At 36.1% G+C, this 22,465-nt stretch overlaps 1 protein-coding gene across 17 annotated transcripts in view; it reads right to left on the bottom strand.

The window, feature by feature from the left end:
* Positions 1–22,465, bottom strand: part of UNC79 (unc-79 homolog, NALCN channel complex subunit) — a 233,123-nt gene that overhangs the window by 167,555 nt on the left and 43,103 nt on the right. For 16 of the 17 annotated variants that reach the window (XM_019745590.2, XM_074327014.1, XM_019745539.2 and 13 more), the window contains 4 exons: positions 20,849–21,019; positions 12,271–12,363; positions 7,531–7,586; positions 6,748–6,877 (listed from right to left, as the gene is read on the bottom strand). The exons of the other annotated variant lie outside the window; for it this stretch is intronic. In XM_019745590.2, coding sequence (XP_019601149.2) covers positions 6,748–6,877; positions 7,531–7,586; positions 12,271–12,363; positions 20,849–21,019 — 450 coding nt within the window. The remainder of the gene's footprint in view (positions 1–6,747; positions 6,878–7,530; positions 7,587–12,270; positions 12,364–20,848; positions 21,020–22,465) is intronic. 17 annotated transcript variants of the gene reach the window in all.

A 22,465-nucleotide genomic window follows, 5' to 3' on the forward strand; every position in this document is an offset into this window, starting at 1 on the left:
GATATATGGGAAAGTTGTTAAGAGAGTAAATCCTAAGAGTTCTCATCACAAGAAGAAAAGCATTTTTTTCCCTTTCTTCCTTCATTCCTTTATATTGTAAATATATGAGATAATGGTGCTGAACCTATTGCAATAATCATTTCACAACATATGTAAATCAAACCACCATGCTATATGCCTTAAACTTATACAGTGATGTTGTCAATTATTTCTTAATAAAACTGGAAAAAATATATTTAAAAAAGAAAATTTCAATTGAATAAAAAAAGAAAAATTTTCAAAAGAAAAAATGGTAGTTTACTTTCAAAAGAGCAACAATAACTGACAGATAGCTTCTCAATAGAAACAATAAAAATGAAAATATCATGAAATACCTTCAAAGCATGGAAAGAAAATGACTGCCAATCTAGAAATGGATACACTGAGAAAATGTCTTTTAAAAATAAAAACAGACATTTTCAAACAAACACTAACAGAAAATTTATCCCCAGTAGAAAGGCACTAAAGGAAATACTAAAAGATATTATTATGGAAAAAAAATTTAATCCCAGATGGAGCTTAGAGATATAAAAAGGTTAAAAGAACAAGATAAAAGAAACTCTAACAAATATTGACTGCAAAGAATAATAATTATGTTTTGTGGAATTACGAAAAACAAAGAGTATAAAAGCATAGAATGGAAATCAAGAGGGGGTAAAATAAATTTAAATCATCTGTCATTTTACAGGAAAAGGTAAAAGTGGTATTTTATACTAGATACTCATGAGTCAAGAATGTACGGTACAATCCCTAAGCTAATGATTAAAAGAATACAGAAGACTGAATAACTCACTAACATGGAATATTTAAATATACTTAATCACTGCAAAAGAGGGGAAAAAGGGCCCACAGAAAGGCAGGAGAAATAGAAAGCAAATAGAAAAATGGGCTCAAAGTCAAACATACCAATAATTACACTACATATATATGGACTAAGTGCTCCAATTAAAAGGCACATATACTGAAAACTAAGTTTCAAAAGGAGAATGATATACTGCTTACAAGACAAACATGAAATATAAGAATATAAAAATAAAAGGGTGGAAAAAGTTATGCTATGCACGCATGAAAACTGGTGTAGCTAGTATAAGACAAAGTAGATTTTAACACACACACAAAAGCACTACTAGAGAAAAAGATATGCATTTCATAATGGCAAAAATGTCAATTCACCAGAAAGATACTACATTCTAAATTTGTATGCACCTAATAAGGCAGCCTCCACATGTATACAGCAAATATTGCCAGAACTATAATGAGGAATACACAGATCCACAATCATGGTAGGAGATTTTAAGATTCTACTCTTGGTAACTGATAAAAGAAATAGACAAAAATGCAATAAGGATATAAAAATGTTGAACCATACAATTAACAAATTTTATTTAACTGACATACATAGAACACAGAATCAACTGTGAAATACAAGTTCTTTTTAAGTACACAGGAACATTTACAAAATGACCAGGTCTAAAGAAAGTGTAAAAACTGTTAAACGAATTAAATAATATAAAGTATGTTGTCTGACCACAGAGGAATCAAGCTATAGGTCAATATAAAAACCTCAGTAGGAAAATCCCCACCTGTTTAGAAATTAATCATCACCCTTCTAAATGATCCATGGGTCAAAAACGAAACCATGAAGGAACTTAGAACTCCACATAGCACAGGAGGTTTTAGCCAGTTCAATAAGGCATAAGATGTAAAAGGCATAAGGACTGAAAAGGAGACATTAAACTGTTATTATTCAACATTAATATAATTGTGCACATAGAGAAAAAAATTTTAACAAAAGTACAAATAAATTATTAGAATTAAACAGTTATTTAGTAAGGTTACTAGATATAAGAGCAATATTCTAGAATTAAATGCATGTCTACATACTAGCAACAAGGAGTTAGAAAGTGTAATTTTGAAAAGATATACCATTGACAATAACATCAAAAAAATACCTAGGCACACACTACATGAGAAATAGGCAAGACATTTACACAGAAAACTATAAAACAGCACTAAGGGAAACAAAAGAAAGTCTAAATAAATGAAGAGATATACTATGTGCACGGATTGAAAGATTCAATATTGTAAAGATGTCAGTTCATCAAATTGATCTCTACATTCAAGGCAGTCTCAATTAAAATCCTAGTAGTAGGCATGTGTTTGTGTGTGTTTAACTTAGCAAATAGCTGACCATACGAATGACCATAAAGGAGGACGAAAAAAAGGAGAAGGAGAAAGAACAGGAAGAGGAGAAAGCAGGGAAGATGAGGAAGAGAGCAACGATTACAACAAGGTGGAGAGACTTGCACTGAAGGATATAAAATTTCATTATTAAGCTACATTATTTAAGACAGTGTGGTATTGGGAAAAGGAAAAATATACCAATTGAACTAAACAAAGAATCAGAGACAGAACCATCCTTAAATAGACACTTGATTCATCACCCCAAAAATGGTACTACAGAGCAGTACGGAATGGACAATGTTTTTAATAAATGATGCTGAGCCAGTTGACTATCGATAAGCAAAAAAAAAGATTGACCCTTACCTCACACCATACAGAAAAATTAATTCCAGATACAACTAAATGCAAAAGATAAAAACATTCTGGACAACAATAATTTTGAAGGAGTAGGGAAAGATTTTCTCAGCTAGGATATAAAGAGCACTTTATATAACGAAAAAATTAATGATTTGATTACATTAAAATCAAGAACTTCAGTTAATCAAAAGTCATCATTAAGAGAGTGAAAAAATAAAAGATATATTTATTACATATAACTGCATATATAACTGACAAAGATTATATGGATATCCAAATGGCCAATAAATATATTTTAAAAGTGTGCATTAGTAACCAGGGAAATACAAATTATTACCACAATAAGATACTTTACATACCCTCCAAAATGGCAAAAATTTTGAAAACAAATAAAGTATTGTCCAAAATGTGGAATATACACTTCTAATGGGAGTACAAATTAGTACAGCCCTTTTGGAAAACTGTTTGCCATTATCCATTAAAACTGTATACATGCAAACCCTCTAATCCAGCAATTCCATCCTAGGCATGTATCTTACAGAAATGTACACACGTATGTACTAAAAGATATACAGAAGGATGTTCATAGCATTATTTGTAGTCACCAAAAAGTGGGAACAACCCAAATATCCATTAATAGTAAAAGGGATACATAAACTGTGGTACATTCATTTGGTAGAATATATATAGCAATGAAAATGAATGAACCACAGTTATGCTCAACCCAGGAAAAATTTACACACACACACACACACACACACACACACACACACACACACAAAGTATGATTCCATTTATGTAAAATTCAAAAATAGGCAAATTAATCTCTGATGTTGGAAGTCAGGTTAGCAATTACCTTTGGGATAACAGAAGGAGGTAATCATGGCAGTAAACATGGTGGGAGGTGTTCCACGTACACTTATAATTTGTGTTTTTCTACATGTGCATAACGCACCAGTTAAAAAAGAATTAAAACTTTTTAATAATTTTGTGGAGATATAATAAAGATAATAAAAAGACAAATAACTCAATGCTGGGTAAGTTATTATATAAAAGAACCAGGAGAGCTCTTGTACTTAACTTGTATAAAATTCAAGAACCTAACTCTACTAATTTGGTAGCCTAAACCAAAGTTAGATAGTTAGTTATTCCCTATCTACGTTTGCAACAGTCTCTGCAGCGGAAATGTATATCCTTCCGCCATCTTTTGTCCCAGAGTTCAGATAGAATACAAAAACGAATGCCTGTAGACAGAGACATCTTGTTGAGGTAGGCCAAGAGAAGAAAGCCACTTTGGTCTTAATTGGCACAGGCTGAGCTGTTCCAGGGAGACAGATTTGACTGGCCCTTCTGAGAGCATATGGTCACACGGGGAAATGGAAGCGGCTCTCAGGTTTCCCAGGCAAATCACATTCTGGGGGTTCTCCACTTAAAACCTGTCCGTGGTTTCCCTTGACAATTAGGATGAAATCCAAATGACTTCACAGGCCTTGCCAGACTTTCTGCTTGCCCCTGCCTGCTCTCCTCCTGTCCCTCCACTGTCTGGCTGCATATGACTTCCTCCAGTTCCTAAATACAATCGTGCTCCCTTGGGTCTCCCAGTCTGCACCCTTGCCGTTCCTTCACCCTTGCTGTGAGTGCTTCAAACTCACATTTTATCCACTCATGAGTCACTCCCCTTGTTTAGTGTGTGCATCTCTTTCAGATGTCGGCTTACATGTCACTCACTGAAGAAGCTTCCGTGACAACTCCACTCTCTTCAAATTTGCGCACCATCAGGGTGAGGTCAGAGCCCCCTCCTGTGTGTTCCCACAGCTCTCTGTACAGTTGACCCTTGGACAACCCGGTTTAAACTGCCTGCGTCCACTATGAGATTTTTTTCACTAAAGCTGTAAATGTATCTTCTTTATGATTCTCTTAATATTTTGTCTAGTTTCCTTTATTATAAGAATACACTGTAGGGCCGGCCCAGTGGCTCAGGCAGTTGGAGCTCCGTGCTCCTAATTCCAGAGGCTGCCGGTTGGATTCCCACATGGGCCAGTGGGCTCTCAACCACAAAGTTTTCAGATCAACTCCTCGAGTCCCGCAAGGGATGGTGGGCTCCGCCCCCTGCAACTAAGACTGAACACGGCACCTTGAGCTGAACAGCCTCCGGGATGGCTCAGTTGGTTGGAGTGTGTCCTCTCAACCACAAGGTTGCCAGTTCAATTTCTCAACTCCCACAAGGGATGGTGGGCTCTGCCCCCTACAACTAACAAGGGCAACTGGACCTGGAGCTGAGCTGCGCCCTCCACAACTAAGAATGAAAGGACAACAACTTGAAGCTGAATGACACATTCCACAACTAAGATTGAAAGGACAACAACTTGACTTGGATGGAGTTGATGAGTCCTGGGAAAAACACACTACTGTTCCCCAATAAAAAAAAAAGTCCTGGAAATATACACTGTTCCCCAATAAAGTCTTGTTCCCCTTCCCCAATAAAATCTTTAAAAAAAAAAAAAGAATACAGTGTATAATAGATATAGCATACAAAATATGTTAATTGGCTACTTAATCTATAAGGCTCCGGTCAACAGTAGCCTATCAGTAGTTAAGTTTTGGGGGAGTCAAAAGTTGTACTAGAATTTATGACTGTGCAGGGAAGGGGGGTTAGCAACCCTAACCCCTGTGTTCTTCTAGGGTCAACTGCATTTGTTCTACCTGAGCACTTACTACACTGCAAGGTGGTTTCCTGGTCTTTCCCCCACAAGTGGAATGTACACACCAAAATATTAGTGATTTCAGTCTATTTTTTTCATTGCATTACCACCAGTGCCTAGAATAATGCCTAGCTACTAGTGATACACACCCCACAAATATTTGTTGAATAAATGAATAAATATTCATATCTAGATTGTATTAAGCTCCATGAAGTCTGGTTTTGTGTCAGTTCTTGTATCATCAACAAATGTACAGTGTGTGGCACATGAGTTACTCTTACAATATTTACCAAGTAGATTTCATTTAATACTGGTTACCCATTCATACGTCATATAAATGCTTATCTCAGGGATCTGCTGAGAAGGGGTTGGTGTCAAATATTTCAGTCATGTTATCTTTTATTGATACTTCCAACATTTTGCTTTAACATTCAAACTATCCACTTAGCAACACTTAAACACTGTCTACTATTGATGATATCAATTCCTAGTTTGTAAAACTTACTATCTATCTTCATTGTTTTAATTTGATATTATTGTTACCACTAAGGCCAAAATTGTTTGTTCTGAAGTTAGAATAAGCACACCCAGGACCAGGACCATCAAAGCCCAAAAAGCAGGTATTAGTAAGTGGCTTGGCTTTAAATCAGGAACATATATCATGCACCTGAAGTAAACCACCCCTTTAAACCATCTCACATCACCTTAGGAAAAACAAGTAATGCCAAGAAGGAAGTAGGTACTAGAATAGCAGTATAAAATCCCACAATAACTTGCATAAAAGCTAACTTTGCCAAAATATCCACCCCTTCCATTTTCAGAAAACTATATACAAATAAGTGGGGGGAGAGGGTAGCCAGGGACATCAGAAACTCCATTAGCCAGAGGTTGCTTCTTAGATTTCATAACATTTAAACATAAACCACAGCATAGGGACCTGGGGTTGATTTCATTTTGGTAAATATATACTTTACATTTAAATCCAGTATTTACTTCTCAGTTAGTATTATACCAATACTCAGCAATTGTTGACTCTTCCTGTCCAACTAGGCTATCAGGGTCATTTAATTTTTATTTAACGTATAAACTGGTAATGTTGAACATGTTCCAAGTCTTCTTATCAGAACAGAATTAGCCACTTGGGGTCTTGCCACATGGTGAGCAAATCTGCAGCATTACTCACCGCTTACACCTTTGCAATGATCACTGTTTGCAGTAGTTAAGACCCCAGGCCAGGTGTGTAGCAAACGAGACTGAGACTTAGGCAATTTGCTATGGTGTCATAAATGTTTTTGAGATTAATTTTAATTGGTTTATTTTATACCACCTAGTTTCAGAAAGGACTTACGACAATGTCTAAAGGCACGTAAAGGTAATCCGGCATGATAAAATAATGTATAAGTAGGTGAGCCAAATATGACCTGGGAGAAATAAAGATGGGGCATCACAGGTATTCTTTTCTTACCTGTGTACTGCAACCCCCTATATTCACTTATCGCCCCAGGAGGTTTCAAATTGGGCCAGTAATGGAATAGCATTTGCACAGCTGGAGGTTTCACTTGTGAAGGCCCATAGGCTATCACGTACAAAAGATCCTAAAGGAAACAGGAAGAATATTTTGACTTAGCATGATCAAATAAAAATAAAGGTAGCTCATTCAGTTTCAGTGGAAGGGTAGAGGTGGTTAATTCCCCTGGAATCTCATCATCCAGGTATGCATCTCAAATTAGATCATATTAAAATATTTTTTTATTATTTACTTATTGGTCCTATAAATAAACCCCCACAAGGTAGAGTTCAAAAGGACAATATCTTTTAACAAATTCTTCTCTACTCAGAATAATGTTAAAGACAGATTTCAGAATGGCATGAGCCAGTTTGCCAAACACTGCTTTTCTAAAAATATTTTCCTAAAACACATTTCTTAACAAATCACATCTGTTTTGCTTGAGACAAATTCTCAAGCAACCTTTCAAATTAAATTGTCACATAATATATAGTATTTGCTAAATTCCAAGAATAAGAGATATCCAATTACTCTTTCTGTCAAGCCACTGTGTTCTTCAAAATCATTCTTGCTCTAAATGACAAATAAGTACCCAGTAAGGAAAGAATCATAGGTTCTGCCACACCAAAATAATACATCATCCATAAATTTAACCTAAAAACACTTTTAACATGAAAACAATTTTTACTGTATGTATAAATTAAGTTTGTGGCTATGACTTAAATGTGGACCAAAACTTACTTTCCAGACTTCTTGTTTATATTTCATGAGGCATTCCAATAATTGACAATGATAAACTGTAAGGAAGAAAATGTAATTTGTACATGAAATGTAAATATATACTTTGAGATATAATAAACTACATTAGTATGATTTTCATTCTAATCGTTAAATTAAAAATTACTTCTTTCCAGATATTCATGCTTTTCAAAAATCATATAAATCCTTGACTTTATTAAGCTTTATTCCAAGATCCTTGAGGAGTGTATTTCATTCATCTTATCAACAAAGAAAACATTAAGGAAAATCCCTAGTAATCATACCTTTACAACATAAACTTATACCAATGTAGTCAAGAAATACATAGGAAAAATATAGCCTAATAGGATTATCATAAAAGCTCACATGTACTGAACTTTCATTATGGCAGGTATTGTATGTGCTAAGAGCTTTATATGTATTGTCTTATAACCACCATGTTGCAGTTAGAAAGCTGAGACTTAGTTTCCTATCTTGCCCAAGTTTGGACACATAGCAAGTGAAAGACTGATGGACTAGAATGGGAGTATTATCATGTGATTGTTAATTCCATCTGTTGAGGAATTCTTAAAAGCTATACAACAGAAATCTTCTTTGATTGCCTATGTTTACTTTCACTCTAGTTAGATAGTTGTTTTACATCTTCCCTCATCTATTTTCCAAACCTCTCATGGCACTGAAGCAGGTCTCAACTGAGTCACCAGTAACCTCCGTGTCATTCAACTCAATGGACAATTTTCAGTCTGCTTCTTACTAGACCTTCGGCAGCATTCAGTACCGCCGAGCACTGTTGCTCTTTAGAACCCTCTCTCCCCTTGACTTCACGACGGACCCTCTCCTAGTACCTGTGACAGACACTCTTGGTGCTACTCAACTGCTATCAACAACCCTTTCTACCTTGTCCATTTCCCAATACAGCCTGTGGCCTGTGACTCGGTTCTGGCCAGCAGGACCTAAGAGAGAATCTGCTTGGAGAGCTTGTGAGACATTGTTTTCCTTTTCTCTCTGATAAAAGCAAAGAGGCACACCAGGAGACCTTGCTGTCCTTACCCTGACTGGTCCTACTACCTGTTTGTGGATGTGGCTTTGGAAGAATATAATAACCTGCCCTGTGGCAGCCATCTTGCAAACATGAGGAGAAATTCAAGAGAAACACAGATGCCATCTCAGCCCCCTGACACTTGGAACTATCTCTAAGACTTCTTACCAAGTAAACAACAAACGTTCTTGCAGTTGAAAGCCTCTGTTAGTCAGCCAAGCACATCCTAACAGATACAATCTCTCCCTCTGCTTGGCAAGCTTATTCTTCCATGGTCCCACTCCCTGCCAGAGTTCCTGAAGGCCTGGTCACAAACCCACTCCACTTTTCATTCGATGCTCTCTTGTAAGCAACGTCACACTCATACAGAACCTCAGTTACCAGCTATACGCAACACGATGGATGTCGCTGCACACTTATATATAGACTTAAAGTTCATTACTTCGAACATGGATCTCTAGTCTGAGTTCCAGACTCACAATACAACTTCCTAATTATCATTACCTATTTCCTGAAGTAAGCTGATTTACTTGTATTTTCTGTTTTGGACTTACGGAAGTCTTACTAAGGTTATGTGTGGAGTTTTTCCCCCCCAGTTTTATTGAGATATAATTGCCATATAACAATATAGTAGGCCAAGGTGTACCATTCCTCTTAAATGTCTCAAAGACACCTTGAACACAACATGTCTAAAACAGATTTCATGAGCTTCCCTCAGAAGCCTGGTCTTCTTCTACCAGTGTCTCCTTTCTCAGTGAATAGAACCGCCGTGCATCTAGTTCTGAAACTAAAAACCCACCATATCCAATATGTCACGAAGTCCCGTCAATTTTTTCTTTTCTCAGTCTCAATTGCCTCTGCCTTTTACATGCCTAGACAAATGCAATGGCCTCCTCATAGGTCAATCTATCTTCACTCTGCCTCCTGCAACCAGGATGACACACACATAACCACTCAAAAATCCTTCAGTGTCTTCCCATTGGGATATCCCAGACTTGGAATAAACACAGGATGCCCAAGGAGAGCCCACAATATCGAGCAGGTTCTGGCTCCAAGAAGTCTACAGTTCCATCTCACAGGAAGCTACACTGATCTTTCAGTCCCACCTGCTTGCCACGCTCCCTCTGACACCTGAGATTCTTCTCCTGAATCCCCCACCTCTTGTAGGCCTTGTTAATGCTACTCATCTTTCAGTCCTCACACCAAAGATTATTCCCCCAGAGTAGCCCTCCCTGACCTCTTCAATAAAACAAAAATCTCCTTTTATAGGGCCTCGTAGCACTTGTCATCATTGAACTTTACATTTGCTTTTATAATGATTTGATTAATGTCTTCTCCCCCCACCCCCATAAGGACAGCCTCATGAGGTGAGGGCAGTGACCGTTTCTGTTTTGCTATCTATGGTGTCCCCAGTGCCTGGCACATAGTAGACATTCAGTGACTACTGAATGTATAAATGGCCTTCTAGAAATGGAATTTTGTTCTTAAGCCATCACTGAGTTCTCAAGTGCAGCTACTGCAGGCCACTTTCTCCTACACAGTATTCGTTATTCTCCATGTATCTGCTACATGAACCTGGTTCAGAGTAGTTCACTGACTGCCCTGTGAACAAACCTGGAGAGTCCCTTTGTTTAAACCAATTCCCCTCCCAGAAGGCCCCACTTATCCTATCAATTAAAACTTTACCCATATTTTAAAATCCACAGTTTGCTCAAGTGGCACAAGCCTTTCCTGATCATTTCAATCCACAGAAACATCTCCTTCTGATGAATTAATTCTGTCTATAGCCTTTATTTTGTACTTTTCACACACTACTTTACATTGTACATTAGTGACTTATTGAATATGCTTAAGACTCCCAATTAGACGTAAGTTCCATAGCAAGCACCGTATCTTACATTTCTGATGGTTTTCCCAATGCCTAGCACAGAACCATGTGCATAGGAATTACTAGACAAATGCCTCCTAGTTGAACAAGGTCTGTACTCAATCCTTGACACATAAAGACTACAAGAACCAAGCTGCCTCTTGCTGTCTCCCTCAATAAAATTCAAACAACAGAATGAAACCCCACCCCTGTTCCCAGAATGCTTCCCACTGGGTATCACCTCACTTCTTAACTCTTTTCCACATCACAAGACTAGTTTTGGATCCCAAATGAAATTCTTACTATACAATTTCTGGTTATGTACATTTCCCCATGAATAAATGAAGATACAGATTTAGAACTAACAGAAGTAATTGTATCTGATCACAGTGGTTTCCCTGTGAAATATTCAACTCCAAGAAGAAAATGGCAGATCGTGGTGATCCACGTTGCTATTTATTGAGCATTTTACAATGCGCCCTTCACTACGCTAGGTAAATACTTTACATGTTTAACCCATTAAATCCTCACAATATTTTAAGGCACTGCAGAGACAATTATTCCCATTGTACAGATGAAGAAACTTGGTCTTAGGGAGGCTAAAAATCTTACTCAAGATTACACTAACTGACAATTTGCAGGTGAACTCTGATGAAACCCGCATACATCTAACCTCAAATCACGTGATTTTATCCATATTTCTCTACTGCCTCCCAATATAGAAATTAGGACCAAAGCCTCATGATCAAACTTCAATTAATTAGATTCCAAATGAAGGATTTTTTTCCAGAACATAATGTATAATAAATATAAATGACATTTTGAGGGTACTTTAAACCAGACAGAGTGAGATATGAGACAGAACTTCCAAAATATACACACTAATTAACCTCATATAATAATCATAAGGAATTTCATATTTAAAGGCTGATACTCCAAACTAAGAGGCATTAAGGTTTTAAAATGAAAATTTTTTTTATCCTTAGTCATTATTTATTATGTAATTAAATAGAAGGTTGAAAATAGTGCCACCAAATTTGTTCACTTGCCAAATAAACATTAAATAAAAATAAAAACTGAGTCATATCTTAGCATATGACAGTCAGCCAGCCCTTTTTCAGGTCAGTTTCCCAAAGTTCATCTGCAATTATACTGATGAATGGAAATCAGAATAAATCATATGAAACCTGTCCAATATCACTAGTAATTGAAGAAATATTACACAAATCAAAACAATGAGATATTATTTTTCATCTGTCCAACTCTATACACATTTTATGATAATACTCAGTGACAGGTTACGTGTACTTTCATATATAGTGAGACTATTGACATTTTTTTGTCCTTTGACCCATTAGTCCCTCTTTTATGAATTTATTCCAATCAAATAATCAGAAATGTAGAAAAGATTTGTGTTCAAGGATACTTCTGTGGCATTAGGGTAGTAAATTCACACAATATTAACAGTGGTTATCTTTAATTATTAGAATTGCAGGTGATTTTTATATTTCTAATTTAACTATTCCTATATACTTATATCAAACCAATTTCCAGTCAATGTTCTAAAACTGTGTCCTCAAACATTCTGAAAATATCACTAGCCTGCAAGTGATAATAGCAAAGGAAATTTATTTCAACTCGAAAGTCTGTTTTCTAATACATCTCCCAGAGAAGTTCTCACGTGAGAATTTCTAGGCTCCTTGTTGGATACCTTGTTTAATTTTTGGTTTTAGAATTAGTCAAGCCACCCAATGAAATTCTTACTATAGAATTTCTGGCTATGTACATTTCCCCATGAATAGATGAAGATACTTACCGGGGTTGGATGTGTACTGCATTGCAATCATTAGCATGGATGACGCAGAGAGATTAACATGGGCAGGAACGCCTTCTCTCCTGGAGGAACCCACTGAAACCAAAATATTTTTGATTAGACACAATGAATCTCTACATATATATTGGCTACTTTGCATAGAGTATCAGAGCTGACAAGAAACTTTATTTTGAAAGTCCCAACAAAATTAATGGACATTTTGTAAAAATAAAACCACAAAGTTTGTTTTCACCTACAAATGCTACAGTTATTATCAGTAGCCAGCGTTGAGTGAGAAGCTACAAGGAGCAGGAACAGTGCCAGAATGTGATGCAATGGCTTTAGCAGAGCTGTGGTTAGATGTGACCTCTGCTCCCAAGATTATTATATCCAGGTGGAAAAGAAATAAATAAAAGAATGCTCTCTGCACCCAAATATAAAGGCATGTTGAAGGTTATCCCAATAAGAAAGTAATAATAAAAGGTTTTGTAACTCAACTTGAATGTATTAACTTTTAGAGATGCCGATGAAATAGTCTACTTAAAATGGGTACCTTATTTAGTTAAACATACAGATTATAAATCACATATAATTAAAAAATAGTATATAAATTAAAAAATCATTTCCAACTCTCACATATCATTAAATAATTTTCTTTAAATTTTCATCTGTAAGTTCATCATCAATATCTTCATCACTATGAGAACCACTTTTTCAGTTTTCCAGAGCTTACCATCTTCAGATCTGAGTTGTTTCAAGTAAAGCACTTCTTGAGTCTGTGAATAACACTGTTGCTGAATATTTTATCCTCTGCCACAAGTATTCAATCGCAAAGCAAGCTGGTTTCTTCAAAATTCATCTTATAGCTGTATAATCATGGTCTCCAGGTGGCAACTACTTAAGACATCTTTAAGTGGCTTGTTTACAATGACATCCAACTCTACATTAAATTTGCTTCTCTTTTTTAATAGAATGTGTCAGGTAACCCCAATAAGCATTCAAAACTAGCTCTGATGGAAGTCATGCAGGGTAATATGTTGTCCCCAAAGTACTTTATTATTCAAAACACAGTAATTGAGAAAGGAACCACAAAAGAAGAAGCTTTACAAGGACTCAAATATAAAATGAATTCCTTTTCTCAGCAATAATTGCAGGAGTAGGCGAAACCTCTCCTCATATTTGGACTTGTGCGGCAAATTGTCACGCAAGTATGAATAAAACAGTGTACAGTGAGTCTGACACCCTCAGAAAGTCACCTCGCGAGTTCCTGCACAGAATGGACAAGACCATTAACATGTGCAACAACAAAAAAGGCAGAGAACTCTCCAACTTGCTGTCGTTTGTTTTATTCTATATTAAAGTACAAAATGTGGGAATAATGCTTCACCTACATCCAAGAAGAATAAGGCAACTTATAATAAAACACATGTATAAAAGAGCCATTAAAATACTAATAAAAGATTTGTCATACAATAGAGAAGACAAAAAAAATTTTAACATTATTTTTTTTCTCATAAAGGATGTTGAGTACCACAATGGATGGTGGGCTTTACAAAAGCTTTATAGAAATAACTAAAACAGATTTATAATTAAGTTCTTTTTGCTTTTATCCGTGACTTGGCAACTGGGCAGCTGCTAACCCACCAATCAGGCAATATCCAGGTAGATAAATGAGTTTGGCTAAACAATATAAATAACACTTATACAAGATGTGGAGATCAGTTCATTCCTCTTAGATGGTAAAGTTGATTAATCAAGTATGGTTAATCGAGGAAAATAAACTTTGAGCCAAATCCTAATGAACAAGAGGCAGTTGCTCTCAGACTTGAGCCAGGGAGCTCCTTCAAATTCAGCTTTTGGGGGCCCATATCTAGAGTCTAACTCAGCTTGGAAACAAGAAAGCTCCGTACTTAATAACCACAGCAACTGATTTTGGTGCAAATACACCTTGGACCTCTGTTTGAGAAGTACTACTAGAGAGACAAGAAATGACAGGAAACACTCAGTAAGGTGGCGGGTGTGGGAGGAATAACTGCATGCCCCCTGTGCGTCTTTGTTTAAGGAAACAAAGAAGAAAAGTCTAGGCTCCAAAGTAGCCAAGGAAAAATAATTATAAATATATATGTGTATGTATGTATGTGTGTGTGTGTGTGTGTGTGTATATATATATATATATATATATATATATATATACATATATATATAGAGAGAGAGAGAGAGAGATCTACAGCTATAGCTATATAGATATAGATATAGATATAGATATAGATATAGATATAGATATAGATATAGATATCCATTCCTTTTGGGACAAGTGTTTTCACCTTTGTTTAGGACAAGTGTTTTCACCTTTGTTTAATCTCAAACTTTTTACTAATCAGTTTCTAAAAAATGAAAACCACTCTTAATGGAGCTGAGAATCACTGTGCGTGGAGGCCTTTAAAAACGGGAGAGATGCCCAAGTGTCTCAGATGATGTAGGTGAAGTCTATCTGGAGACCAGCCCAAATGGTTCAGTGACCTTTGGATGTCCCTCCCAGCCTTACAAATCCATGCTCTCCCCCAAGTATGGTCAGCCACAAAGCCAAAAGCGCTCCCTTGGCTCCAGCCCTAGGAAATTGGCTCCAATACTTACATAAACAGATGGTGCCTTGCAATTTCTTAGCCTTCTAACAGACTGAATAAAATCACCACAATTCTAATTTAATAAACACGCACAGGCACACATCATTTATTGAATCTTGTTAAAAAGCATGATGTATACAGATGTGCAGCTTGTCCCCATGAGGGTGTACAAAGCCAAGCTACACACAATAGAAGGAAAAAGAGAATTAATCAAAATAAGAAAATGTTACACTTCATATTGTACTCAGGAAATATGAAAAGTTCTAAGACCTAGTTCCTGATTCCCCCAGCACCATCAGAACAACCATTACCACCATCCCCTCTCTCTGTGAACAATGACAACTCCTTAATGTTCCTGCATTTTATAGTTCCTAATATACTATCTTGTACGGCTCTAATATGAAAATATATATATATATATATATATATATATATATATATATATATATACACACACACACACACACACACACACATATACATGTATATATGCACACACACATATATATACACATATCTATATATACACATGTATACATATGTATATATAATACAATATAATATTCAAAGCCATATATATATACATATATAGAGAGAGAGAGTGCCAAAAAAATGTATACACATTTTAAGAAAGGAAAAAACTATTAAAATTGTAATACTCAATATGTACCGATAACGAAAGATGAATACAAGTCACGTTTAACTTCTGCAATGACAAGAGGTGCTCAACGTGGTTACCATCAGCGTCCAGACACTTCTGATTATGGTGAACTACTGCTTCAGCAATGCTGAGCAAAGTGTCCACTTGTATATATTTTTTTGGCACCCCTGGTATATATGGAAAAAGCCATTTTATAAAAGAGAAATCAAATTATTTGCATGAAAATACCAACTGAATTATTAGGACTACAGCCCCAGTCACCTGACTTCATAGCTAATGCTCTAATCACTCATTCATTCAAGAAGGATTTTTTCAGTACTTCCTATGTACCAGGCATTGTTCTAGGCCATGGAGACAGTCATAAGCAAGACAGATACATCTTTGTCCTTAGAGAGCTTAAATGCTAGAGCTGTGCTCTCCAATATGGTAGCCATAGCCACATGTGGCTATTTAAATGTAAATTGATTAAAATTAAATGAAATTAAAACTTCAGTTTCTCAGTCTCACTAGATATAGGTGTTCACTTGCCATATGTGGTATACTGGACAACAGAATTTTATAGAATATTTTCATCATTGCAGCAAGTTCCATGGACAGTGCTATCTATACAATAGGCAAACAAATACTGGAGAAGAAATATAAAGCAGGGCAAGAGAACAGACAGAAAGGGATGGAAGGGCCTGTTTTAGCTAGAGGGCAAGGAAGGGCATCTCAAAGATGTCATACTTAACCTGAGACCTAACGGGAGTGAGGAAGCAAACCATGTGACCATTTGCGAGAAGGGCTTTTGAGACAGAGGAAAAAGCCTGGAACAAAAGCAAAAGCTTAGTGCCTTTATGAAATTGCAGAAAGGCCAACGTGTGCAGAGTGAATACAGGAGAGGTGGTAATGAGGTAGGAAGACAGGCGCCAGATGGCACAGGACCTTGTGGGCCATGGAAGGACACTGAACTTGATTTGTAAGAGTGACGGGAAGCTACTAGACAGTTTTGATGAGTGAAGTGACGTGATCTTTTTACATGTTTGGAGGATAACTCTGACTTTTTGGTGAACAACTGTGGGAGCGCTAAGAGTAGAAGCAAGGAGACAAGTTTGGAAGCTCCTGGGCTGGTCCAAATGAGAGATGGTGGTTAAGAAATGGTCTGAATTGGAATATATTTAAATAAACCCCACTAGCCTGATACTTTTTTAAGGGGTAAAGGTAAGGGAGTCGTCTGGGAAGAAGAAACACATTCTGGTGCCAGTCGGCTATACTTCCTGGGCTTTGTCAGATTGTATTGCCGAGGTTGACCAGGGATCTCTGTGTAAGCAGAGATCACTGTGTTCTATGAGACAGGGGCTGAGCTTCACATACCTAGGACTTCAGAAGAGCATGTCAGTTAGACATAATGCGAAAGCGAAGGTGCCAGGACCCTGAAGTCTGTGCAGCTTTAAAATATTTGCAGATCGATAAATTAATGCAAATCATGGAAAAAGGATTGTGAATCCACACTACGGAGGTTCGATGTGATCAAAACCTGTTGTAACAATTACTATTATTATAACACAAACTCATGGGGGGAAAAAATCCCAAGCCCTAGAGGATGGCTCCATATCTCAAGTAACAATTAATATGAGAACGTTTCAGGACAACATGTGAATTTGAGTGGAATATTGGAATCAGTTGCAATGGGATTTGGCATGTCTGTCATTTGATTATAGGTTTGGTCTGTTTATATGCTTGTATAATATTATATAATATTCAAAGCCATTCCTATATGTTACCTCATGGTCTTCACAACAAACATAGGATGTAGACAGGGGAGGTTATGATTATTCACAATTTTACAAGCTAAGGAAACTAAAGTTTGATGAGGTTAAGATATCTGCCAGCAGTCAAAGAACTGCAATTCAGTTCTTCTGGATTTCTATTGAGTATAGTAAGACTTACCTTACAAAAACAATCATTAGCTAATAGAACAGATTTTATATATAAAAGAGTATTTAAACATCATTAATATCTTGTGTTTGTTTTTAACTGTCTTTTTTTTCTATATATTTATTAGACTTTGGAGATCACAGAAATATAACACGCATCCTCTGTAGTAATAAGAGAACAAAGAATGATCCAGGGACAGTGGTCTGAAACCAGATATTTAATTAACTCAGACAATTGCTTTTAAGTAAATGCAAAGATCTGAATGAACCTTTATTTTTCCTGAGGTTAAGTGACTTTTGGGGGAAATCTAACTTAGAAAAGAAACTAGATGAAACTGTACAGTCCTGGATGCCAAGATGCACTAGAAGTACCTTTCACTGATATAATTGTTCAGCTTTATTATTGTCTTTGAAATAATACAGTCTATATCAATTAATGTTCATTTGCTTTTTCCTTCTCTGCCATAGTATCATCTTCCCAACATCCGTATTTCAATTTGGTCCACAAATCAGATTCTTTATTGGAAAAAGAAAGGTTTCCATGGTAAAATGCAAATGACTTTTTCAATTCTTAGTAACTCCTTTCATATTTTTTTATAAACAAAACCTATTGCACAAACTTGGACTAAAAAGTATGCCTTATTTATGGAAGGAATTAAAAAGAAAAGGTTACATCAAAGGAAATTTTTATAATAAACTGCAGTTTATTCTGCAGCCCCTCAAAAGGAATTATTTAAAATAAAAGCAAGTACTTAGTTTATTGACAAAATGACCTGAAGGACACAACTTATGTACTTGCATGGCTCTTAAACTGAAAGAACTATAATACCTCATTAGATCCACTCCAGAGCTCAGAACTTCACCTTCTAAGGTCCTTAATAATACAATCATTTAACACCTGAAAAACTGTCCATGTTTAACGTTTTACTTGTGAAGACTGTACCAAAGAGATAAAAGTCTTTTTGTTTTAAAGACTTGATCAAATACTCAGAAAACAAAACTTCCTCTATCCTAACATCTCAGTCCTGAAATAAAAATATTCTGGAAGAAGTTAAATGTTCCTTTCTTGTTTCGGTCAGAATTTCTAGACACTAAAACAACTTCCAAAAAACAACATGAAAGCAACCACAGACACACAAACACATTCTCACATCTACTCACTCTAATATGATTAATTTGGAAATCGATCCCCTCTACCTTTGGGTCTGTATCTTTAGATCTACCCTGTGAACGAACAAGTATAAAAGAAACACCTGAATCATTTAATAGATTTCAGATTTAAAGCTAGTACTACAATTTATTTCTAAAGATTTAAAGATGACAAAGATGGGCTACTACTGAGCCACAGGAATGAAGAGAAACGAAAGCCAAAACTAAGCAACTAAAAACAAAGCAAAAAAACAAGTAAACCAGATCAACGATTGGGTTAGAGGAAGATATGTGTCTCTTACATAAAATAAAGATGGCTGTTATTTCACCTAGATTATTAACGCCAGAAATGACCTTAGGGATGGAACATTTTTTCCAAACCCCTCCTTTACAGTTTAAAAAAAAAGTCCCAGAGACATAAGCAATTTGCTCATACCATTAAATGAACACTAAGTTACTCCATACATAAGCACCAAAACTCACACAAATGTTGTAAACTCAATTTACTATTTTGTTCTCAATTGCCAAGGTTCACATATTTAAATAAGTAAGGATTCCAATGTGACTACAAGACATTTTTTGGGATTTCTAATTAAGTAGAAATTAATAATCAAGGGTGAAGGAACTACTTGCCAGCTTTCACATTGCTTGTCCAGTCTTAAATACAACTTCAGAGACCACATATATTCAATGCCTCTCCTAATATTATTTACTTATTCGTAAGAAGCAGGAATACAGAGAATTAGATTATTACAAAGACGCAGGCTCACCTGCTTGCTAGTCTTAAAAAAAAAAAAAAAAAAAAAAAAAATTCCTATGCCTAAGTTTAACAGTTGATATAGTATTTTAAAAAATGACTATACAATTCTAAGACTGTAGCCATAAACAAGTACTTGTCAGTAGGGTTACACAGAACAAAAAAAGAGAATGGTCAAATATTCTATTACTTCAACAATACAATCAGTCTGCTAAATTTTTTGAATCACTATATAATTTAGACAGAAGTCAGACTCTTTGGCTAAAATACATGAAAATTTCAATTCCATAGCTAAAATTAAACTTGATTGCAAAACATGTAAGCGTGGCTCAAAGGTACATATGTTTACAGAGCAACAACTTTAATAAGATCCTAAGTACATAACATTAAAATGTTGAAAAATGAAGAGTAGGAATTGAATGTGACCGATAAAGATATTTTTATAGAACAAGAATTGAGGGGAGGAGAGAAGTAAACTAACACTTTGGGCACTGTGCCAGCACCTCACCAACTTCTAGGTTAATCATCTTAATTATCATAACAATCCCATGAGGAAGCTATTATTATGATTCTTATTTTACAGGTAAGAAACAGAAAGGTTGGATAACTTGCCTAAGGTCACACAGCTATTTGGTAGCAAAGCTATGATTTGAATCAAGATCTGTTTAACTCCTTAACCCATAATCTTTTCCAATTATTCACTGAAATACAGATTAATACATACTCCATTTCTTTTAAAAAAATACTTTAGAAGGATTTTGATCATAAAAACCACAACACAACCTTTATTTTCCTCTTTGCTCTCGTGTCTGGAAAGCCTGAAGAATTAAGTCTATAAAAGTGAAATAGAATTCAAATCATTTCTATGTCTATAACAGCACCTTGCGCATGAGTCACAAGCCTTAGCTTATTTCAAAGTGTTGTCATAAATTTCGACTCACTTTATCATCACAGTCCGCTCCTGAGAGAAAACTGATGCTATCATCCTGGCAATGAAGTTTCAACTATATGAATTGCCCAACATCACACAGAGCATTACGGACAGAGCTGAGCCTAGACTCTACATATCCTGACTCTTATCTGTTGCTCTTCCCATCACACCCTACTGCCTTCAGAGCAAAAGATAAGAATTTCTACATCTGAGGCAACACTCTCTCCACCATTTTTTTCTAAAGTGGCAAAAAAATACCGTAACTTATATGTAGGAAACATAGACTGTGCTTTGACATGTTCTTTCTTCCTATCCCATAAGATCAAACTATGTGAATAAAACAATTCTAAGGTATAATTGTCTTCCATGTCTTCGAGTTTCACTATAATATTCATGCTGAAATGACTGAATTTAAATCATGGCACACGTACATAGCAAGCAATTTCATTATAATCTGGAAAGTCTACAGCCTAAAACAGCAAAAGCAATTTCCATTTGTACAATACATAAAAATTATCTAGTATTAAGTAAGATTGAACTTACAGATAGCCATTGGTAGAAAAGATGTGCTAAGATATTCAATAATATCCTTGTGCAGAAATGGAGGGAAGGTAGCTAACGTTGATATCATCGTGTAGGGCAAAGTACTCAGAATATCATCATTGAGAAAGGGTAGCAAACATGTGGTTGTATAAAATATCGACTGTCCAAGATCTACAAAACAAAATTGAGTAATCAGTCACTGAATATTTTGCCATTTAACAAAATATGCTAATTTACACTCTGTTTTTATGAACTGGTTGAAATCGTAAGCAACTATTGCTGCCTTCCTATTAAGAGTTCCAAAACATACTGCTCAGGAGAGTGCATATACAGCATTTGCTCCCTAAGTCACTGATGAATGACTGCATTAAGAAATACAAATATCTATTACATGAGCTTTTCCTGAACACTTTATTAATCTTCAATAATACTCGGTATTCATATTACTCCTCAATGTCATAAATTAGAAGCACCTTCCATGTGATAATGAATCCTGAAATCCCCCCAGCATTCTCACCTCCACATTTTACACAAGATAACTGTGGCAGAAGGACATTAAATTATTTTCCCACAGGAAGTTTTAGAAAAGTCAAGGGCAGGACTGGAAATAAAACCAGGCTATTTCTGCTCCATCAAGCAAACCACAATCTTCCTACATCTGGAGTCTTGGGCAATGAGGTGATTTACATCTTCAGCACAGTGGCAGATTCAGCAGGCACCGACGAAAGGAAGCCATAAACTGCTGCTACGTGACCCTGTGTATTTCGTTATCAATTATCACAGGGGGACGTGCCACCTAATAATAATCTTTCTATCAACATTTTAAAATGGGGATAGGAAAAGTACCTACCTCACTTCATTAGGCTTGTTAGGAGGTTTAAATGACATAAACGTAATGTGCTTAACATAGCACATAATGTGCGCTCCACAAATATTAACTGTTATTATTAATATTAATATTGTTACTATTATTATTACCTGCACAAGGAGTAAAAATAGAGGACATTCGAAAAAACATAACTATTTAGCTTTAGAATGCATGTAGAGACCAAATCCCGTTACACGGAATGTATCTTTTGATATTTCTAGACCTCCCTCTACATAGATCACCAGCCAAGACGTGACAATAAAGACTTGGATCATTTTTGCATCTATTATAAAAGAAAATTATTAGACTTGTTTGTTTTGCAGCAGGTGTACCTTCGGAGTGCTATTTTGATGCCTAATGTGATTTCTGATTATTGTTAGAATCATATGCGATCTCAACAAGTAACCGACAGAGAGGATGTGGTTACGTTGCACACTAGGGAGCAAGAGTCGGTGAACTTTGGGCTCAAAATGATGAAATGGGAAATTCACAGGTGGCTCACGAAGAATTAACTGAGCCTGTGCATAAAAAGTCGCCTCAGCTGCATTTTAGCCTCGTTACAGAACTAGCACAGAAACAGGCCTGAGAGCCCAACTAGAATATTTCACACATGAGGAAACTGAGGCCTGGAGAAGCGAAGTGACTGTCCAAGATCTCCTAAGAATGAGTAGCCGAACTGAGACAAAAATGTGACTCTTCCCGGTACACGCCACTGCCCCGCTGCGGACACAGCCTCTAGCTCTAGTGCA

This window comes from Rhinolophus sinicus, linkage group LG03, assembly GCF_036562045.2.
Source record: "Rhinolophus sinicus isolate RSC01 linkage group LG03, ASM3656204v1, whole genome shotgun sequence".
Classification (NCBI taxonomy): Eukaryota; Metazoa; Chordata; class Mammalia; order Chiroptera; family Rhinolophidae; genus Rhinolophus; species Rhinolophus sinicus.